This window comes from Phascolarctos cinereus, unplaced genomic scaffold (genome assembly GCF_003287225.1).
Source record: "Phascolarctos cinereus isolate Bilbo 61053 unplaced genomic scaffold, phaCin_HiC Scaffold_9;HRSCAF=440, whole genome shotgun sequence".
Taxonomy (NCBI): domain Eukaryota; kingdom Metazoa; phylum Chordata; class Mammalia; order Diprotodontia; family Phascolarctidae; genus Phascolarctos; species Phascolarctos cinereus.
The window spans coordinates 202,557,925-202,579,764 of NW_027556402.1; the positions used below are offsets into that span (position 1 = coordinate 202,557,925).

A 21,840-nucleotide genomic window follows, 5' to 3' on the forward strand; every position below is an offset into this window, starting at 1 on the left:
ATATATGTGTCATTCCCATTTTATAGGTAGAAGAAATGGTCAGCTAGATGGCACAGCGGATGGAGTGTTGGCCTTGGAGTCAGGAGGACCCAAGTTCAAATCCAGACTTATACCTTTACTAGCTGTGTGACCATGGGCAAGTCATTTAACCTTGTTTGCCTGAGTTTCCATATCTGTAAAATGAGCTGGAAAAGGAAATGGCAAGCCACTCCAATGTCTTTGTCAAGAAAACCTCAGATGGGGTTATAGAGAGTCAGACACAATGGAAATGACTCAGCAACAACAAAAGGTAGAAGAACCTGTGGCCCTGACAAGGGCTGGGCACGTTGTGCAGAATTCCATGAGGAGGATGGTGGGAGTCAGACCCTTCTTTCTGTTCCACCACACTGCCTCTTACCAGTAACTGTATAACCTCGGACAAGTCATTGCCTTCCTTTGACCCCAATTTTCCCATCGGTAACATGAATTTGATGTCTTTATGTCTCTTCCATCCATAAAATCTGAGTTGAAATAGTTGCTATGTAGAAACTGATGCTGGAGAGTAGAAGTTACAGCTACTGGTGGCAGAGACATAATGCCTGGGGAAATTTGACTTTTGCTAATAGTGAAAAACTTAAGAATAGTAACAGTGAAGGAGTAAAGTCAAAAGAATAGACAAGGTTGCTGACTTCTGGTTCTCGTAAGTTTAGACTTTTATCAAACAATTTTCTTTATAGGAATCCATGCAGCAGCAGGAATTTACTAGTGAATAGCTTAGTAATTGGTATTGTATATTCATTAACATTCCTTGTGCTTCTCTTTGTAGGTGTTTGCAGGTTTGTGGGTGCCCTCTTACATGCCTGTGTGTGGGTTTTGGGCTTTTTTTTTTTGGTGAGGCAGTTGGGGTTAAGTGACTTGCCCGGGGTCACACAGCTAGTAAGTGTCAAATGTCTGAGGTCAGATTTGAACTCAGGTCCTCCTGACTTCAAGGCCAGAGCTCTATCCACTGTGCCAACTAGCTGCCCCTGTCCTTTGCTCTTTCTTCTTTCTCACACCCTCTCCACCTCCAGTATCTAAGCAATTTTGTCAGTTCAGCTTCCATACCATGCCATGTCTCTGTCTACTCTAAACGTAAGTACCCTAGTCTATGCCTTAACACTTCTTACTTGGACTGTTATAATAGCTTCTTAATTGGTCTTCCAACTTTCAGTGACTTCCCTCTTTAGTCTATCCCCAACACACAGTTGCCAAATTTATTTTCCTAAAGCACAGGTCTGACCATGTCACTTCCCTTCCCAGGAGGCTTCAGTGGCTCTCTGTTCTTCCTAGAAGACATATACTTCTATTTAGCAGTTAAAACCCTTCGTGTTCTATTCTAAATTAACTTTGCAGGCAGATTATACATTATTTCTCTGTACATATGCTGAATTCCAGCCAAACTGACCTATTTTCTGTTCCTCCTGATGATAACATGTCTCCTGCTTCTTAGAATCCCTCATTCCCTCCTCATGCCCAATGTGACCTCTTACAAGAGGGCTTTCCTCTCTTAGTTGCTAGTGTTCCCTTGGCCTCCATCGTTTGGTTATTTTATATTTATTTTGTCAATAGTCAACAAATATTTATTAAATTCTGTATGCCAGGCACTGTGCTCAAAGCTGGGGATACAAAGAAAGCAAAAAATGGTCCCCGCCCTCATGGAGCTCACATTCTAATGGGGGAGACAAAATGTTAAAAAAAAATGCATTCAAGATATGTACACTGTATGTTGTTTTTTTTTTTTTTGGCTGGGCAATGGGGTTAAGTGACTTGCCCAGGGTCACACAGCTAGTAAGTATTATGTGTCTGAGGCCGGATTTGAATTCAGGACCTCCTGAATCCAGGGCTGGTGCTCTATCCGCTGTGCCGCCTAGCTGTCCCTAAGATATGTGCACTGTAAATGGAAGGTAATTTTAGAGGGAAGATAACTAGTAGTGGAAGGGTTAGTGAAAGACTAAGAAAGACCACCAGCAGAAGGTAGGATTTGAGTTGAGTCTTGAGGGAAGCTAAAAGGTAGAGCTGATGAGGGGGAGTGTTCCAGCTATGGGGGACAGCCAGTGAAAAGGCATAGAGTCAGGAGATAGAGTGAGGAGGCCAGTGGTACTGGGCCATAAAGTACATTGAGGGAAGTAAAAAACAAGAAGACTGACAAAGTAGGAAAGGGCCAGATTGTGGACAACTTTTAAAACCACAGCATTTTTGTATTTGATCTTGGAGGTAATAAGAAGCCATTGGAATTTGAGTAGGGAGCTGTCATGGTCAAACCCGAATTTTAAGATCACTTTGGCAGCTGAGTGGACAGTGGATTGGAGGAAAGAGAGACTTGAGGCAGGAGGACCAACCAGAAGAATTTTTCAGTAATCTAGGCATGGTGGCAATGTGATCCTTCACCTTATGGGTGTAGCTAGGTGAGTAGAGAGAAGGGGTCATAGGAGAGATGTTATTTTCCTCATCATTCTGAACATTTAGATTAAATGATCATTAAGGCCTTTTCTTACTCAAAATTCTGTTAACACTCAGGATCTTTGTTTTATTACCCTATCTCCCTTTTTAAAAAGTTTTATTGATGACACATTGTGTGTGGAGGAGGGGAGTTATATCACATTCATTTCCCCCTCTCAAGAACCCTCCTTTGTAGCAAAGGAAAAACAGTTAAGCAAAACTGACCAACAAAGCAAACATGTCTGTCAGCATTTCAACCTTTTAACATCGTTTGTCTTCCTCCAGCCTCCCTCCCCACCAGAAGGAGGGAAGTATGTGTTTTATCAGCTGTTCTCTGGAACCAAAATTGGTCATTGCATTTAATTTGAGTTCAGCTGCCTTTTAGTGTTGTTTTTATTTACCTTATGTGTACGTTGTACTCTTAGTTCATTCTTCATTTTGCATCAGTTAATGCATCTTCCTCATGTTTCTCTTGACTTCTTCATTATAGTCACCATTTCTTTCAACCCTTCTTTTTCAACCCCTGGGAACCTAACAAAAAGTTTGTTTTTATGCTGCTAAAACCAAGCAGTTTATTTACAAAAGCCCTAGGTAATGCTGTTTCTTTTCTCATGGCTTGTTTTGTTTTGCACTCCCCTCACTTACTATGGGGATGTATCGATTCTTTGGGGCAGCAGGTGGTGCAGTGGATAGAGTGCTGGGCCTGGAATCAGGAAGACTCATCTTTGTGAGTTGAAATCTGGCCTCAAATACTTCCTAGCTGTGTGACATTACATCCACATGTCACAATTTGTTCAAATTGATAGGTACTTGCTTTATTTTTTTGTTTTGTTTTTTGCTACCACAAAAAGTGCTAATATGACTATTTTAGTATATGAGAGATCTTTCTTTCCATCTTTGACTTTCTTGGGGTATATGCCTAATAAGATCACTGAATATGACAGTTTAGTAATTTTTCTCACAGAATTCCAAATTATTTTCCAGAACAGTTGGAGCAGTTTACAGTTCAACCAACATTGCATTAATGTGATTCAAGCTCTTTATACAGAGTTGTCTCCAGCTTTTTCATTCCTTCCCTCACTATTATGCCAAGGAGGAAAGCCACTACCGAGCTAACAGTGTTTTCTCTTAGTCTGTATGAACAAGATAGGGATAACTTCATCCTTAGACTTTTCCTCCCACCATCAATTAGCTTCTTACCCAGTAGATTAAAACATTATTCATTAAATCATGTCTTTAAACCTACACAATACTTGGATAAAATTTATTTGCTTTTCATTGGTTCTCCTGTTCCTCTCCTATCCATGTCACCACCCTGTCCCCTGCCCCCAATCTTGGAGCACAGTGTTCATACCGTTGTGTTTATTTATTTATTAGCAACTTCTTCGTGAGATGCAACAGATGGCCAGTCGTCCCTTTGCCTCCATCAATGTTGCCTTGGAAACAGATGAAGAACCACCTGATCTTATTGGAGGAAGCATAAAGGTGAGAGGGTATCTTGGAGAGTGGACCCTGGGGTACTTTATCTGCATGGTGCCTTGTTCCCCTAGGTCTGGGGAAAGCCCAAGACAGGGAGTCTCAATTTTCTTTCTTTTTCTTTCTTTCTTTTTTTTTTTTTTTGCTTTTAGGCAGTTGGGGTTAAGTGACTTGCCCAAGGTCACACAGCTAGTAAGTGTCAAGTGTTGGGTCTGAGGCCGGATTTGAACTCAGGTCCTCCTGACTTCAGGGTCGGTGCTCTATCCAGTGTGCCACCTAGCTGCCCCTCAATTTTCTAATAACCTTTTTTTCTCCTTTTCCTCTAAGCTAAAATGCTGCTACTATAAGGTCTTGTTTTGCCTTTATTTTCATTACTCCAGAATGTGCAATTAAGTCTTGGGTTCTATTGGTTTTAAAAGAATAAACCATTTGTTTAGTTTTCTTGCTTGTATTCTGAAAGGCTGCAGTTTAATACTGCAGAACATTTGGCTGGAAATAGCTGTGGGTGCTGCTAATGGAAACCATTTCAGTTCATGTTCATGTGTTTTTGAGACCTGAAAATGAGCAGAATAGTAATTGACAGTGTCTTCTATGAAGATATAAATATTTTCTAGCAAAAAATGTTTATGAAAAATGATGTATACAAACAAATGAAGGGGAAATGATAATGCTTCCTTCTCACTTAGTGGAGGTTAAGATATCCTTCTGTTTGAGATGCACAGGTTGGAAAAGGACAGCTGTGTTCTTCAGGCAAATATACATAAGGAAAAGGCACTAACACATCAGCGGTTTGTAAGGAAGAAACCTAGCATGGTCTATGTTGTCAAGAACTATGTCGCTGTCACTTGATAGGTTTTCCACTGAATTAGTAAACACGCAGATGTTACTCCCCAAACACCGCAGCCAGGTCTCTTCGAGGTCCACATCAAATGACTGTGGCATTTAATCCCTTATTCATGTTGTAGGAGGAGTGATTTGAGAAATTTATGACCATCAGCTGCCATTGTGTCAGAGAGTGGGTTTCAGATGGATCTGACCAGACGTGTTCCGAATCCTGATTACTACAGGGTAGGGAAGCAGCTGGAGACGGCCCTGAAAAGATTAGTTTAATGAACTGAGAATGCGGAGGAGACTGTGGCAAGAAATGATCATTGTCTTCGTGTGTTTGAAGGCCCGTCACATGGAAGGAGGGATTAGACTTATTCTGCTTGACCTCACAGGGCAGAACTAGGAACAATAAAAGTTCCTGGCAGGGAGATTTTCGCTCCATGTAAGGGAAAATGGCACTGAAGCCTAAGAGCTAAAAGGCAGGTTCATCTCCAACAGCCATCAAGGTGTCTGTCCTTTGCACAATTGGCATTTCGTAGGTTTTAAGAAACACAAGGGGGCGCTATGGATCAATTTGCTGCAGTCAGAGACAATGGCCTCTCTGGTGTGGTGTGGGTCTCCCCACACAAGATGTCTCGCAAAATTGTTCCCCTTTTTCAACCAGTTCACTTATTCCAGTTCTTTCAGCCCCGGGTGTAGGGTGTAGACAGAAAAGAAAAGAAGAAAAAGCACTTCGTGTTCAGGGAGCATTGGAGTCCAGAGATTCTGAAGTGCTAACGCATGATCATTGTGTGGCTCTGAGCAAGTCACTCATCCCCTGTAAGCCTTAGCTTCCTCCTCTGTGAAGTAAACTCATAGAGTTGTTTGGAGGAAAGTTCTTGGTGAAGTTTAAAGCACTTTAACAACATGGTGCTCTGGTCTTAGAGGGAGTTTTGGATGCTAGCAGTTAAAGTGCTCTGGTCTGTTCTTATCATCATTACAATTGTGAGTTGGTTTCAAAAAGCTCAAATTTCTGGTGTCATAAGTTTGAAAAGAAAATCAGGAAAACAAAGGGCCAGAGGCCACACTTAACATGCGTACAGAGAAAGGAGACCTTGGACACCCACTCACAGACCAGTCACTTAGAAATGTGATTTTCAGTCACTTGGTCTCAGGTACAGTAGAGACCAAGTTGGTGCCCTTCTCACCTCCCCTGGCTCCCCCACAAGACAGACACATGAAAGAACTCATGATTAGCCTTCCCTTAGGCTTCCTGTTGATTCTAGACCTCCTCTGGAAAGATTTATACAGTTCAAGCCATCAATTAGCCAGCATAAGGTTTCCTTTAGAAACCTAAAAAGATCTCCTAAAGTCAAACATTTTAACAATCATTTGTTAAGAACTTACTAGGTCTGGAGGCACAAATGCAAAAATGGAACAGTTCCTGATCTCAAAAGGCTACATTCTACAGGGATGACAACACAATAAAATGTTACGGGAGCAGACACAGGCAGTTTGGAGAATCAGGTCAGGCTTCATGTAGAGGGTATCACCAACTTGTTCTCACAGGATTGAAGGGGAACATAGAGATCATGTTTTCTGAACACCTGTCACAGTATAAGGACAGGTCAAATCAATTATTTTTAAGGCCCCTTTAAAGATTTGTAAAATATTTTTTCCACACAACATCCCTGTGAAGTAGATAACTCAAGTATTATCATCCCCTGCTGTCAGGGAGCTCATAGTACAATGGGAAAGGGCGCATCTACATGAAAAACTTGTAAGGCCATGTTCACGGTATGCCTCCATTTAACATCTTCCTCTGATGCCTCTTCATGACATGGAGGCAACCTCGTGTGTGTGTGTGTGTGTGTGTGTGTGTGTGTGTGTGTGTGTGTGTGTACACACATATCACTGCTACTTCCCTAAGGTACAGCCCTCCACCCCATTCCCTGCCCTTATAGCAGAGAAAACTAGTTAAGAAAAACCATCACTGTATTTGTCATGGACAAAAATATTCAGAGTGAATTGCATAGAATTATTGAAAAGGGTCATCTGATTAGGCTGAGATGAGGTCACCTGGCCAGAGAGTAAGTGTCCTGAGTCCTTCAAGGACATTGTCTCTTCCTGAAAGTGCTACCTACATGAAAGACCACTCTTGGCCCTAACTTCATTTCTCTGGGGTTTATCCGTTTCTGTCAGTATAGATGCCTGTGAAAACAGGCTGATGAGCAAATATAGGACATAGGCAGATGTTTGAAATACCCGTTGTTATGTTTGAGGCCAGAAGGCTGAAGACAGATGGATCATTTTGACATTTAAATAATGCCTTTGACCAACTCTTTCTTGAATCTGTACATGAGCATGCACACAAACGTGTGTGCATGCACTTTTCTTTTCCCCTCACTCATTGAAAAAGCAGTTTTTGTCATCCCTAGTGGGAATGGCTACCAGAGTGGGATAGTTTCTTTTTATGCTCAACCAGTGAATGAAAATATGCAGTCCTGACTGTCACATAGCTGCTGCAGCTGACTGCCTCCTTGACATGATATGATGGACCCAGAATAGTATTTACCTCTTGTCTTGCTGTTAGGTATTGACTTTCTTTGGTATTTATAGTTTCCCTGAGAAGGCAGTGTCTATCTTACTGTCATTTGGAGGGATCCTTCCCCAGTCCCATTGATTGGCACTGACCTCAGAAGTTACTGAGGTTCCTCACTCCTGTCTTCCATCTACTTGCTAGTGAGGCCTAGGCCATAGCCATTTTAAAAGTTGTCTCTACTCTTGTATAAACCTCATGCAGTCAGCAAGATGTCTTTTCTCCATCCCTAGATCCTGGGAATTCTTTCCAGCTCTCCAGTCTCAACACCTAGCCTTAGCTGAGAGAATTCATTTGACCCATCAGTCCTCACAGTATGGCTGTTCCAGAGCGTGATCAAAGCTCAAGGGAGCTGCCTAGTCCCTTATCAGAATAGTTGTCTTCTCCTGTGCAGAACTAGTTGTAAGAAGAGGGAATTCCCTCATTGAGGTGGGTGACCCTGCCTGGGGAATACTCTGCTGCCAAGTTCCCCCCAAAAATGATGCTGCGTAGAAGCGAAAAGCTCCTGCTGAAAGTAGCTGTGGGGAAGGAAATATAACTCATTTAGAGGAGAAGATTGCCAAACCTTTCCCTTAAACTGAAAGTTTTCAGTGCTTCTTCCTCCTCTTCTCCGCCCCCCCCAAAAAAAGCTGCAAGAAACTCCACCCACTCACCAGCCACTAGACTCTAGGGAGTGTCCAGCTGGAGGCCATGCTACCCAGATCCCTGACCCTGAACTGCACCACCATGGTAGCTCCAGCTCACACTGAGGCCGTGCTGGCAGGGCCTCTTCCTTCTACCGCTTCCATTCTTGAACAGAAACATGAGTAGAAAATTTTTAGAGGTACAGCAAAGAAAATGCATAAAAGACACAGGGCATAAAATTCCTTAAGAAATGCATGTTTGAAATATTGATGATAAATTAATTTGGATAATAAATATATTAAAAGTAATTAAGAAAGCACTCTAACTATTTAGAATAAACATGAGGTAAAGGAAAATTAGAGAAATTGCAATTTGATATTTAAGAACTTAAAAATTTTCATGGAGTTAGCAAATAACAAAATTAGGAGTCATGAGTTTAGTGCTGGAAGGGAACTTTAGGGGTAATGTAGTTCAAACCTTTCATTTTACAAATGAGGCAGCTGCATCCCAGAGAAGTAAGGTGATTGTCTCACAATCATGCACAGTCAAGAGACAAAATCCATCAACATGTCGCTTAGAAGAAGCACACAGTGCAGAAAGATACGACTGGATTCAAAGCAAGGTTCTTGTCTGAAATACGTTGTCCAACTACAGGTCCAGAAAATGGAGCCTGTAACTGATACTGACAAAGTAGAATTCAAACTAGGAGACAGAAGATGATGCTTCATAATAGTGAAATGAAAAACAAATGTGTAACAATTCTCTAATTGTCCCAAACAATTCAGCAGTTAAATTCATAGAAGAAATGTATTTTAAAAGCTAGTATTAGGGGATTTTAAAACAGCATGTCAGATATAATCAACAGAAAAATTCACAATAAAGAAATCACAAACTTGAACTGCTTATTTAATAAATCAGATTTTACATTCCCCACCCTTAGAGAGAACTGAATGGGTGAAAAAAGGAATACACGTTCTTTTCAAGTACACATGGAATGCCCACAAAAATAAATCACATGCCAGGTCAGAGAGAAGTCCTCCATAAATTCAGAAAGGCAGAAATGATACAAACCACATGCATGGCTAGTGTTTGAGAAAATATTTGAAATTAGGTCTTCAGAGGTCTAACTCTTAACTCTAACTCCTAAGTCCAGTGCTCTGTCTACTTTACCATGCTACTTCTCTGTAGAAACTGAAAAAATAATCTTTTAACCAAATGGATTGAAGAAATCAGAAAAAATATATATTTAAATACAATGACAAAAATAATACTACATATTAAGATCAATGGGATAGGTAGACTTCTAGCCAAGATGATTACCTGAATGGAAGCAGGTTGCCCAGCCCTCTCATATTTATCTAGTTCAATAAAAGTCTGAATTTATACCACCAGATTGAACAATAATCAAACCCAGTGAGAAGCTACAGTAAGTGACTTCTTCTATCCCCCAAACTGCACAGAAGTTAGCTAGCAGCCCACAGCAATAGGAAAGTAGATAAGTAGTCAGCTCTAGCACAGGCAAATAAACCTTTTACCTCCTGGCACAACCAGAGAAGAGCCAGGGCTGTCCAAAGACAGCATGAGTGAAGGGCTCCTCAAAATGTTTGATAAGCCTATAGAAATAAAATCATGGGTAGAAAGTCATTATTTAACAAATATTCTCTATCATATACTTCAATGATTTTTAGCTGTGTGATAGTCTTGAACATTAAGGGGGGAAAAAACTTAAAAAATGGAAGAAAACACAGTAATATATTTATCTCAGATATGGAAGAGAGATAACTTTTTCAGTACAAAAAACCTCAATGTAGTCAAAAGAAAATGAAAAAAAGAAGATTGTGGGAAATAGGTACTGCAAAAATGACACACAGATTTGACATCTAAACCATATAAAGAATTCTTTTTAAAAAATGGACAAAATTAACTCCCAGTCCACAATGGATAAATGGTCAAAGGATAGAAGCAGGTAGTTTTGCAAAGACTTGAAAAATGTTGAGACTCATGAACAATCAAAGATATGCAAATTAAAACAACTTTAAGGTAATACCCAACAAATTGCCCAAAGTAATTAAAAATAATGAAATTCAGTGCTGATGATTCTATGAGAAAATTGGTATATTAGTTCCTTGCTAATGGAATCGCAAACGTACAGCCTTTGGGAGCGCAGTCTGGCAATATTGCCTACAAAGTTACAGAAATAACCATACCTTTTGACCCCGTAATTCAGTTAATCTGAATATGTTATCAAAAGCAAAGGTTCTAAAAAGAGCTGTTCAGAGATTTTCACGAGAGTATTATCTCTAATTGCCCCCCCAAAAAAACCAAAACAAAATAGAAGTACACTTATGTCCAATATTGGGGCAGTGGTTGAATAAATTGCATTCCATTGCTATAATGCAATATTATAATATAGTTAAGTTTGATTGGGATAAGGAACATAAAGAAATATGGAAAGATCTTTATGAGATTATGTAAAATGAAAAAAGCAAAACCAAAAGGACAGAATACATACTAACTATGATTGTATAAGATGAAATGGGAATAAATGAACAAGCATAGAATCTTGATGGAGACTTAAAATTTTTGTAACATTTTAGATGTTGAACTTCATTTAAATGTAAATGGCTAAAAAGAAAGTGTGATTGGTTGAATTGATACTGCAATTTATAACAAATAATTTAATAAAAAAGAAAAGGTAAAGTAAAGTGAGAGCATGAGTCAGAAGACTTGGGTTCAAGTTATTTAAGTTATTTAAACTCCTCATCTGTAAAATGACAGGCTTGGACTTGGTGATTTCTAAGATATCTTCTCATTCTATGTCTTATAAACGTTAAACAGACTGAGAACATGGGCTGTCCAGCAATTCAAAGGGCCACCAAGCGAGAGGAACAAAGACTTGTCAGGAATGATGGAGGGAGGGGAAGAGCCGCAGGTAGGAAGTTTCGTTTTCCAGGTAAATGTTAGGACTGTGTGATCTCTCAGGGCGTTCTGGAACTCCGATAGGACAGAAAATTGTACAGGGCAAAAGGAGATAACAGAACCAAAGGGTCAGGGGTGGAGAGAGAATGGAGGGGGAAACGTAGGATGGAAGGTTAAGGGAGGCAGGGGTGAGGCCATCTACTCCCCTCACCAAGACAGAAGGCTGGGAACAGGAGGATGGCTTCAGCTGCTTCCTGGCTTCCATGCCATCAGCATAAGAAATGGGATGATTGTAAGAATATAGCCCATATACATGCTTTGCAGAAAAGAAATTATTGTGAACTTCTGTGATTTTATTGAAAGAACCAACAGGAAAACTATGTGGTCATCAACATACCCAGACTGGGTTTTATCTTCCTAATCTGTGAAAGTCCAATTTATATTACCCTGAACAGATGACAAGTAAGGCCCTGTTGTAGTGATGCCAGTTTCTTTTGAGCATAAAATGATTTTAAGTTCAATTTGTTTAGCTCACTCTACTATGTTTTATTGGGTGCTGATAATTTAATTGTGATATTTGATTCTTCTCTTTCTAGCTAGTAGGAACATGTCTCTGGGCCTCTTATTAAAGTATGCCATGACAGTTTTAAATTAAATGAATGAGTAGCAATTATTTGATTAGCATGTATGAAGATGATATCAGAGAATGAAATGGGCACCGTGCTTTTGCATAGTCTTCCGAGAGGAGAATTTGGAAGTGATAATTACTGCTCAGCAGATCAAACTAGTCCTCTGCTAGTTGAGACAAATGCATAACTAATAGCAGATAAATGGAGATCGATATTCAGCCTCATAACCATATAACTCAAGGTGGCATCTGGGGATCATAATGTAACAGGTGCTCTCCTTTTCTGCCGGTAGAGGAACAGCAGTTTGACTTGGGGGGGTCTCATCACCGGTGAGCAGTCCTGAATCTATAAAGACAGTTGGCAGTTGTATTCAGTGGTAGCTTCATTAGTCGTGCTTTGGCTTACTCTTCATTGGTATCGCCAGCTTCTCAGCTGGTCTTAGGTAGTTCCATTATAAGTCCATTAAAGCAAGATTCAAAGTGGCCATAACAGTTGTGGCCCAGAATACACAAGATTCATTACCACCAGCATGACCACTTAGGCCCCTACTACATATGTCCACGAGGTTACTCATAGCCAAGAAGGGAACTGGCTTTCAGTCGTACAAAGTGCTGAGTGTCAGGGAAGGACCTGATCTATACTGCCAAATGGAACCAAAAGGGCCAAGACACCAAGCAGTCACTTTCACCCCTCTTCTTTTAGGTTAGGGGCCAGCAGCCTTTCAGAAGTAGCAGGCCATGGCGCAGAGCCATTGTACCTGGACCCCTGGCAGGAGAAGGATGATGTGTGTTGGTTACAAAGTATGGATTCTCGAGTGGAAAAGTGTGTGCCTTTGTACCTAGCACAGCACCTGGCACATAGTGGGCAATTAATAATGCTTGTGGGTTGATTGATTGATAGTGTGTGTGTGTGTGTGACAGCGTGTTGGGCTACTGACTCTCAAGCCAGGGTGGGCGTGGCATGGAATGGGGAGGGGGAAGTGCAGTGACAGGCAGCAGCTTTCAAAAACCACAGGAAGGGGGACCCTCCTGCCACGAAAATTAACCTGTATGTAATCTTTGGTGTGCATGCCAGCCCCATTGATGTTTGTGTTCTTGCAACGCTTTCTGATCTTAGAGAATGCTGGGGCTACTCTTATGTCCAGGAGGGAGGCTAAAATACTTCTTAATCCTGCTAGAGGCCAGGCTCTACCCACTCCCTTAATTCCCCTGTCTCCCCCCCCCCCGGGGTGGATCAGAAAAAATAGGGCAAGCCTCTTTTTCAGTGATCCTTTAAGAAACCATTATGAGCCCTTTGTGCTTTCTTTCCTCCACAGGCTGTTCCCAAGCCCATTGCACTGGAGCCCTGTTTTGGTAACAGAGCAGCAGTCCTTTCAGTGTTTGTGAGGCTTCCTAGAGGCCTGGGAGGAATCCCCCCGCCAGGACAGTCAGGTGAGTAGATGTTCCCCTTCGGCTGACATGAAAGCAGCAACTTGCCTTTGGCCTTGAGGAAGGTCACCCTTCAAGCTAAGACATGTCAGTGGTGAAAGGGACCTTAGAATACAAGAAATCAGCCGGGAAACATTTCTTAAGCATCTCTTTGTGTTTAGATGGTGAGAACACCAGGCTAGGCCCAAGGAGAGAAAATTTACAAAACAGAATCTTAGAGCTGAGAAGGGCCTTAGGAGATAAAACGTCAGGTCTGGAAGAAAGCTTAGGGACCAACGTGTCCAAAATGGAACTCATATTTCTCCGATAACCCATTTCTCCTCCAGAACTCCTCATTCTGTTGATGGCATCATCCTTCTGGTCATTTGAGGTTCACAGTATGGGTCATCCTTGACCTTCCTCTCTCTTCTCGTCCATTCAGATGCCAAGTCTTATCAGTTCTATTTCTCTGATATCCCTTAAATCCATTCCCTTCTCTCCACTGATACAGCCTCAATGCTAATTCAGATCCTCAGAACCTCTCACTTGGACTATTAGAATAATTTCTTAATTGGTCTCCCTGATTTTATTCTCTCCCCTCTCCAAGTCGATGTTTTTTAAACAGACTCAGACGTGTCATCCAGCAGCTCAGAAATCTTCAGTGGCTCCCTAGTGCCTCCAAAATAAAATGCAGACTTCTAACTCTGGCCTTCAGAGCTCTCTGCAGTCTGGCTTCCGCTCACCTTCCTGAGCAGCACGCTGTTACCCACCTCTGTCTACTGTTCGCTTACCTAGTACCTTCCTCGGGTGTCACCGACTCTGCTCGCCCCAACTGGAAGTGTCTGCTCTCTGAGATTTTCCTGGAGCCTTTTGTCAGATTCCCTCTTGCCTTTCACACCCTGCCTTGGACTACATTTCTTTTCTTGCATGTTGAATTAGCCCACACAGAGCCATGCCCAGGAAGGAGGTAAGCTCCTCAAGCAGGGACTCTGCACCTTCATGCATCCTTTTCTCCCCGAAGCTTCACCAAAGGCCTTGAATTTGATAGGCATTTAATGTCTGTCAAAATGAAACCATGGCGTGAAATGCATTTTCTGACAAAAGTAGATGGTTCTGTTTCCTTCCACCAATGTCTGGTATCCTCACAGGTGCTGGACAGATAGTTAAGTAGCCCATGAAAAGCATATTATTCATTTTCCCCCCCAGTACCTCATTTTACTTCATTTTCGGTTCCTAATTGTCTTCCTTTCCCTCCCCCACACATTGAGAAAGCAAGAAAAATAAAATTCATTACAAATATGTATAGTCATATAAAACAAATTGCACATTAACCACGTCCAAAAAAAAGAAAGAGAAGAAGACATGCTTCAGTCTGTGCCTGGAGCCCATCAGTTTTCCATCTGGAGATAGCTTGTATGAGTCCTTTGGAATTCTGGTGGGTCACCATGTTGATCAGAGTTACTCAGTCTTTCAAAGTTGATTATCTTCAAAATATTGCTGTTACTGTGCAGATAGTTCCCCTGATTCTGCTCACTTCTCTTTGCATCAGTTGGTTTAGGTAGTCCCAGGTTTTTTGGAAACCATCCCCCTCTTCATTTCTTGCAGCGCAGTAGTACAGTATTCTATCACATTCTTGTACTGTAACTTGTTCAGTTGATGGGCGTAGCTTCAGTTTCCAACTCTCTGCCACCACAAAAAGAGCTACTGTGAATATTTTTGTACAAATGGGTCCTTTTTCTTTTTTTTTTTTTATCATCTCTTTGGGATACAATTCTGCTAGCAGTACTGCTGGATCAGAGGTCAAGCACAGTTTGTGGCTTTCCGGCAGACAGGCTGCTTGTCAGTGCTTATCCTCTCGGGGTCTCTTTTCAGGACTTGCCGTAGCCAGTGCACTGGTGGACATTTCTCAGCAGATGCCAATTGCTTACAAAGAGAAATCAGGAGCCATGCGAAATCGGAAACAGCAGCCACCTGCACAGCCTGGAACCTGCATCTGATGGTGGAGCATGAGGACTGTTCCTGTAAGGGTTTTAACACACAAGAACAGTTGGAAAGGGAGGGAGGGTGGGGGGAGGGAGGGCCACAGATTTTACAGTCATGGTGCAAGCGACTGGAGATACTTGGAGAAGGCAGCGTCCTTGAGCCCAACCTTGTCTTGCATGGTCGTTTGCTTTGTCTGAAAGTTGCTCCAGTTTGTGTTCCAGAGTCCACCCTTTTCTTTCTCGTCAGATTCATTTAATTTAATTACAGGTCCAATAATGATCTCGTCATCATTATGGGAAGTCAGTGTAAATAAAGCCAGGAGAACAGTTAGGAATGAATGACACTCAGGTTTACACATGGAGAACTGTTCCTGGGGACTTGTATTTCTCAACTGTGCAAAAAAAAAAAAAAGATGCAGTGTTTACAGGTAAATGTTAGTCATCGATAACTCACCAATGCAGGCTTTTAGGGAACCTTCAGGTGAAGTCACTTAATTTTCATCTGAAGTGTATTCTCTGTTAAAAAAAATGCTGTTTATTCTTGAACCATCTAGGCAGAGATATCTCTCTCCCGTGGAGTGGTATTTTTCTAGTTGAGAATTATTTACAGTCCATCTCTTTGGAATCATGTCAAAGTAGAATAGAATGAGACTATTTTAATATAAAGATCAGAAATGTCACTTGGAAAGAATGCAAATTATTGTGGTTTTCTAAGGAATCTTGGTTAATATAGTCTTAACCCATTTAGAACACACACATGTGCACACACACACGAAGTGCCTAGACTTTAAATAGATCTAGCAATTGGGAAATTAGTATACATAGGTTTTTACATAATTGCATTCCTATATTCCCGTAAAATTTAAATGGTTACCCTAGGCAATCTGTGCTCTTTTCTAAAACCTCATTTGCAGCCAGGAAAGATGATAGAATTTTCCCACCCAAGGATGTGCTTAACCTGGTAGCAGTACCTGGAAGGGAAAGTAGATTTGAGCTACAATATCCTATGTAAAAACTGCTGTTCTCACCTCTTGTCCCAAGTCAAAGGTGTGTGAATGTGGGGTGTCCCTTGTGTGTGTCCCATAACCTTCTAGGTCTCAACTTTAGTGTTCCTATTGGCCCTTCCTGTGCTTACTCCCAGGGCACAAAAGTGGAGGTGACTCATCCTCCACACACCGCCCTGCTCCCCCTTACACCTCCCCCCCCCCCAATGAAGAGGATTGGGAGCACCATGTTGGGTGTTCTTTGGCTCCTGGGAGCAAGACCCAGCTCTGGTTCCTGTGTCCATTTCCATTTTAACCTCATCTGCCTTGAGTCTGTTTCCTTCAGGGTCTAGGCTAATGGACTCAGACATCTGTCTGGAGTCCCTGATGGGATTCTATTCAGTTCACTTCAGACGTGTGCTAGGCCCTTTGCTTGGCCCGTGGATCTAACAACCTAAGAGGGAGGATGAGATGTAGACGTAAATAAGTATTGTACAAAGTAGAATGTGATAGAGGCAAAGGAGAAATTCAGACAGTACTGTGGGGAAATGTGAGTAGGAGGAGGTCACTTTCAGCTTTGACCAAGGGTCAAAGCCCAGAGCCTGCCATGACATGCAAAAGGGGAAAAAAGACATTCACCTTCTTTCTCATCAGGAGGAACCTCCCCACCTCAGTCTCCCCAGTTGTGGGAGGCTCTTCTCCACCAACTAGAGCCCATGATGAGGACTGATAGAGAATCAGCACATCCACAAGTCTGAAGAGAAGAAACTCAGGTTTGCCAAATGGAGTGAGCAATGAGGGGCAGGAGGAAAGGACTCTTAGAAACTGGAAGTACTGCAGTTTTTTTCCCCCCATTTTCTTATGCTCTGTCTCTTAATGTCCATAGTAGCCAGTGGGAAGAATCACTCCCACGCTACCTCAGCAAGGCCTAGGCTGTGACAGTGGACTAGAAGAACTTCTTTCCCAGCTCATCTCAGCACCGCTCTGGTGGTGAGGGAGGCATACCTTGGGCATTTGGGCAGCCTAAGACCTCTGAGAACAAATGCCTTGGGGATTATCTCCGAGATGCAACCCTGAAGAAATGCAACAATTAGAGAGCTTTTTCTGTTCTCCCACCCTTATAACCCACCCTACTCTTTGTAAGATCCCCAGGAAAGCTTTTTTTCTAGAAGTCTTTTTTTGGGGGAAAAAACCCAACAATAACACTATCTAATGTACAAATGAATTACCTCCAATAGACTCAGTTCTCCGAGAATGGACACTTTCCCCTTCACACAATACTGGCCAAGAGCAAGGGTATATAACCTCTGAAGGTCCCTTTCAACTCTTCCTCTGTGTTTCCAGGTGAACCCAGAGAAGGAGACCCCACAGCCCCCTCTGCCTAAGATTGTCCATCCAGCTTCTACAGGAGGTGCCATTTATGTAAAGACCTTGAGAGTGATCCAGGCCTGTGTTAGGAATGGGGAGGTGGGGAAAGAAGCTGTGGCAGCTGCTCTTGCAAGGAGGTCACCTCAGCATTGACTCTGAGGACTGACTTTCCCTTTGCAGAGATATCTTCTCTGTGCCTCTCCCTCGACACCCTTCAACAACCCCCGCCCCTTCCTCGCTAATGTCATTGTTGGAAAAGTCCTGCCACAGAGGGGCTAACGAGCAGCTCTTCAGTGATTTACAGGAGAGCACACAAGAGGAAGCAGGAAGTAGGAGGCAAGGCAAGGAGAGCCCTGCGACAGACCAAGAGTTAGGAATCGCCCTGGGCTTACAGCCTTCCTTCGTCTGCTCTCTGCCAGCACTCGGAGTGTCTGGGGGATTGTCATGTCTCTGCCTCAGCCCTGCTACCTTCAGCAAACCCCTTCATCCAGACTTAAAGTTCAGCTGGAATGGGGAGAAGCGAAGTCTCTGAGGCTGACGTCTCACTCCTCAGCCAGCTTCGCGGCTCTGGAAACAGGCCCATCTGTCACCAGAGAGCCTGTGAATAAATGAAGACCATTTTAATGACACAGCTAAATAATACAGAGGCATCGTGTACAAAATGCCAAATCTTTGAAAATGCACACGAAACAGAGAAACTGCTCATGTATTTTTGATGCATTGTAAATGATGCCTAAGTTTTGTCTTAATAACATGCCCCAGTGCTAAGTACTGGGTATCTTTCGGAGCTCAGAGAAGTCATCCAGTTAGATCCTGATGCTCTGCCAATTGAGCAGGAAAAATATCCCCAGCATGTTGATGCATTTAAATGCAACTCATTTCAAACAAAATATCTCAATAACGCTTTTCTCCTACTTTAAAAAAAAAAAGGGAAGAATCAGGCAGTAAGTCAACTTAATGCAGCTGTTCCTCAGGAGAATGTTGAAATGAAGCCGGTTTAGCCTCTTGTCCTCGGAATTGGCCCAAGCCTCCGTTTGCCAGGGGGCCTTGGTGTCAGGGCAGAGGTTGGATGCCCTGAGTTTCAGCCCTAGAAACATTTCCGTTGGTTTTTATAGTTGAAGTATTGTGAGACATGGAAGCAAAAATTCCAGAGCCATGTCTTAGATGGTTGAAATTCGTGGTTGTGGCTTTGTTAGGTTTCTAATGGAAATTTTCCAGCCTTTTAGCTTAACGCATGATAAAGAATGATGCCTTTGGGCACTGAAAAACAAGAGTTATTTTTATTTGGTTATTTTGTTTGCAAATACCTCCTATTTTTCCAACAAAAATTTCATAAGTGTTTGTAGCCTTTATGTGCAGCAGCCAGTAACACCCCTGTTTACTTCTTTCCTCTCTTCCTCCTTCCCATATTTTTATTTGCCTAGGAACTTGCAGTCTGTTCTCTGGGTACAGAGAGACTGAGGTCCCTTCTACCTCTCCCTAAGGCCCATCAGCCCAAGAAAAGGGCAACCTGATTGCTGTGAGATGCGCTGGGAGAGAATCCTAGGCCCACAGATTTTCCCAGGTCATGTGTGCAAGGAGGAAAAATAGGGCTGGGCAGGGAGGTCTCTGGGTAAAGGGGACCAGAACATTGAGTCACTGACCCTAGAATTGAAAGTGAAGCTTTTTCTAGTCCCTCTTCTGGGAAAGTTGTCATTAGCCTGGTGTAGATCACGTGCACACTCACCTTGGAATTGGGGTGACTGGGAAGAGGAGGTTGGCGTGGCCTAGAGGATCATCGTACCAACCAGTAGGAATAGATATTTTACTTTAAACAGCTACTGCACAGCTTTTTATCTTGTTTGGTCAAGTTCAAGTTTATTGGGGGTTTCTGCCAACCAAGCACACAGTTAAGGCAAAGAGTCAGGTTTTTCACTTCCTTACCTTTATCAGACATGCATTTCCACAGGTACCTTTGGGTAGAGTTAAGCAAGTGAGGTGGTAGTGATTGAAGAAAGTAATATATTCCCTGTAACAGGAGGTCTCTCAGGAGAGGCTGAACGAGAGCACTGATTATGAGGGGTGGGGATGTAGAGGGGATTTTTGCCCAGTTTGGACCAGATGCCCTCCAGTTCTGAGATTCTGTTCAGTGGAAAGGTCAACAGCCAAACTATAGAATTGGCTTTGACTTCTACCTGGACTATGGAGAAGGCCTGTGAGAGAGGCCTCCCATGCCCCGGTAAGCCAGATTCAAGGGCAGGGGTATGAACAGAGGGAAGAAATAGGTTGATCAGAGGCAAATTATGCTCAGGATACTTGCTGTCTCTTCCACTTTGGGGCTCAAATGACAGTTACCCAATTTACTGAACTTTTCTTAAACAATAAAAATTCTTGTGCATGTCTTCCAGGTACTGTAATTATCCCCAAGAGACGTTTTCCCCCTGATTAGTAATTCACACTAATAAAAGCTCTGCCAGGGAGGAAAAATTGTGTAATCACCTGTAAAATCTGTCAGTCTACCCTTTTAAAAGAAATCCTGAGAGAGATTCCCACTTATTCTGAATTTGGACCTAGCACACATTAACACTAGTGAAACCTATTTCCTTGAACTAATTCTGTCTTTGGAAACTCCTTGGGTCTGCGGTTATTTCCAGTTCTTCTGTGTTCGGACTCCAGCTTAGTTTGTTAATATGTATAATTTCGCATTGATTGCACTCATATGTAAATACGGAGTAAGTATTGTAAACTATTTCATTGCTGGGGATCGTGGGTGTTATACATACACAAGTTAGGACTGCAACTTTTTGGTATTTTTTTGTATTGTAAGATAACAGCTAATTTAAGCCGGAACAAGAGAATTCTGGGAGGTCTGTGCATTTTAAACACAAATGTGAAGTACATGTATATAAACAAAAAGTAAATACTGTAATACAAAATTTCCTTCGGAAATAAAAGTAGAAGATCTGGTTAAAGTGGGCCTTTTGGCTCTAAGTATTTGCTCTCACATTTCTGTCTTATCTTTTATTTTTTTGGTCACCAGAAACTTTTAAGATACTAAGACAAAAAAAAAATCCAGTAGAAAAAAGATGCCTTTAGTCCCAGCCATTGATTTCACTTAGAGTCTCCATGTGCCAGTCTGTCTGCAGGCTTCTCAGTAAGATTAGCTCTTGGAGTCATGAATTCCGTACTGAGAATGTATTGGAAAGTCAGTGTCTTGATTCTTGAACCAGATGAACTGAGTTTGAGCTCCTGTGATACTCACTTGCTATAAGACTGGGCAAGTTATTCAACTGAGATAACCTGTCAATCACTTTGCAAGTATTAAAACTTGATATAAAAGCTAGCTATTGTTACCAAGTGACTTCATGTCTCTGTGCCTCCGTTTCCTCATCCATAAGATGGAGATAAAAATACCTGAGCTGCCTACCTCATAAGAGTGTTATGGGGAAAGTGCTTTTTGAAGTCTTACAGCGTTCTAAAAATGTAAGTAGTTATTCCTGACAGAATAAACCCTCCAGGGAATTATGACCCAATGAGAAAACATGTCAACTTTCTACTTCTGTTTTGCCCTGCAGCCCATTAAAATCCACCCCTCAACCCCCAGAACTGGAGAAGAAACACAGCTTTGCTGTGTGTGCCTTAATGAATTCTGCTAGAAGCCAGAAGAAGCCTAATTGTTCAGAGGAATGTGTTGGTGGGACAAGAGAATCTCCCAATGTATTTCAAAAGCATTTGTATCACCTACCTCACAGGGTTGGTTGTAAGGGATAATATTTGTTGAGTTTTTAAGTGCTGTAGAGAGAAGAGGTGCCCTGTCCCCCACCTGTCCCTGAAGAAAGGCCCCCTGGCTCTGCCTTGGCTTCCCCTCCTCTCCAGGAGTCAGAAAGGGCCCACAGTGGCCCCGAGGAGCAGAACAAGATGTGGCTGAGGGCCCCCTCAAGGGTGATCACGTAGCAGCTCAGGTCAAGCCCAAGAAGACCACCTTCTCCAGCCATTGCTACTCATAATTTCCCCGTTTTGTTCATTGCATTCAGTTTAACAAGATTTTGTTCATGCATTACAGGGGACAAAAGAGCAGTATTTCTGATGAGACAGTGTGGTACAGTGGAAAGAACTCAGAGCTTCAATTCAGAAGGCCTGATTTCAAATTCTGCTTCTGCCATTTACTCACTGTGTGTGATCATGAACAAATAACAAACCTCTCTGAGCCTCAGTTTCTCTGTCTGTAAAAAGAGGAATGATAACCTATCAGTCCTAACTTCTCAGGGTGGCTTGTGAAGCTGAATCAGATAATGAAATACTGCGTCAGTTTTAGAGGCTCTCTAAATGCCAGCTATCATTATCTGGTCCAGGGCTCCATTTTTTGCTATTTTGCAGATGAGGAAAGCAAGGCCAAGAGAGCCCGTGGCTTCCCCCAAGTGACACAGCCCCCCTTTATCTTACATTCAGAAAACACTTACCGAGCACCCATGGGGCCACCCTCCAATTCCTGTGCTCAGCTCGGGCGCAGAGATACAGAATGCCCAGGACTAGACACAGTCATTGCCCCACATAGCACAGGATCCCATAATCTCATTAGAGAAAGCAAGCTTGTTGTAGAAAACATTCAAC

The 21,840-nt window shown here is 42.3% G+C and overlaps 1 protein-coding gene across 1 annotated transcript in view; it reads left to right on the top strand.

Moving 5' to 3' along the window:
• Positions 1-20,201, top strand: part of ATRN (attractin) — a 215,992-nt gene extending 195,791 nt beyond the window's left edge. Inside the window, 4 exon segments of the mRNA XM_078148561.1 lie at positions 3,835-3,942; positions 12,827-12,945; positions 14,790-14,938; positions 17,227-20,201. Of these exon segments, the coding sequence (XP_078004687.1) occupies positions 3,835-3,942; positions 12,827-12,945; positions 14,790-14,938; positions 17,227-17,267 (417 nt within the window). The 3' untranslated portion in view covers positions 17,268-20,201.
• The last annotated feature ends 1,639 nt before the right edge of the window (positions 20,202-21,840 follow it).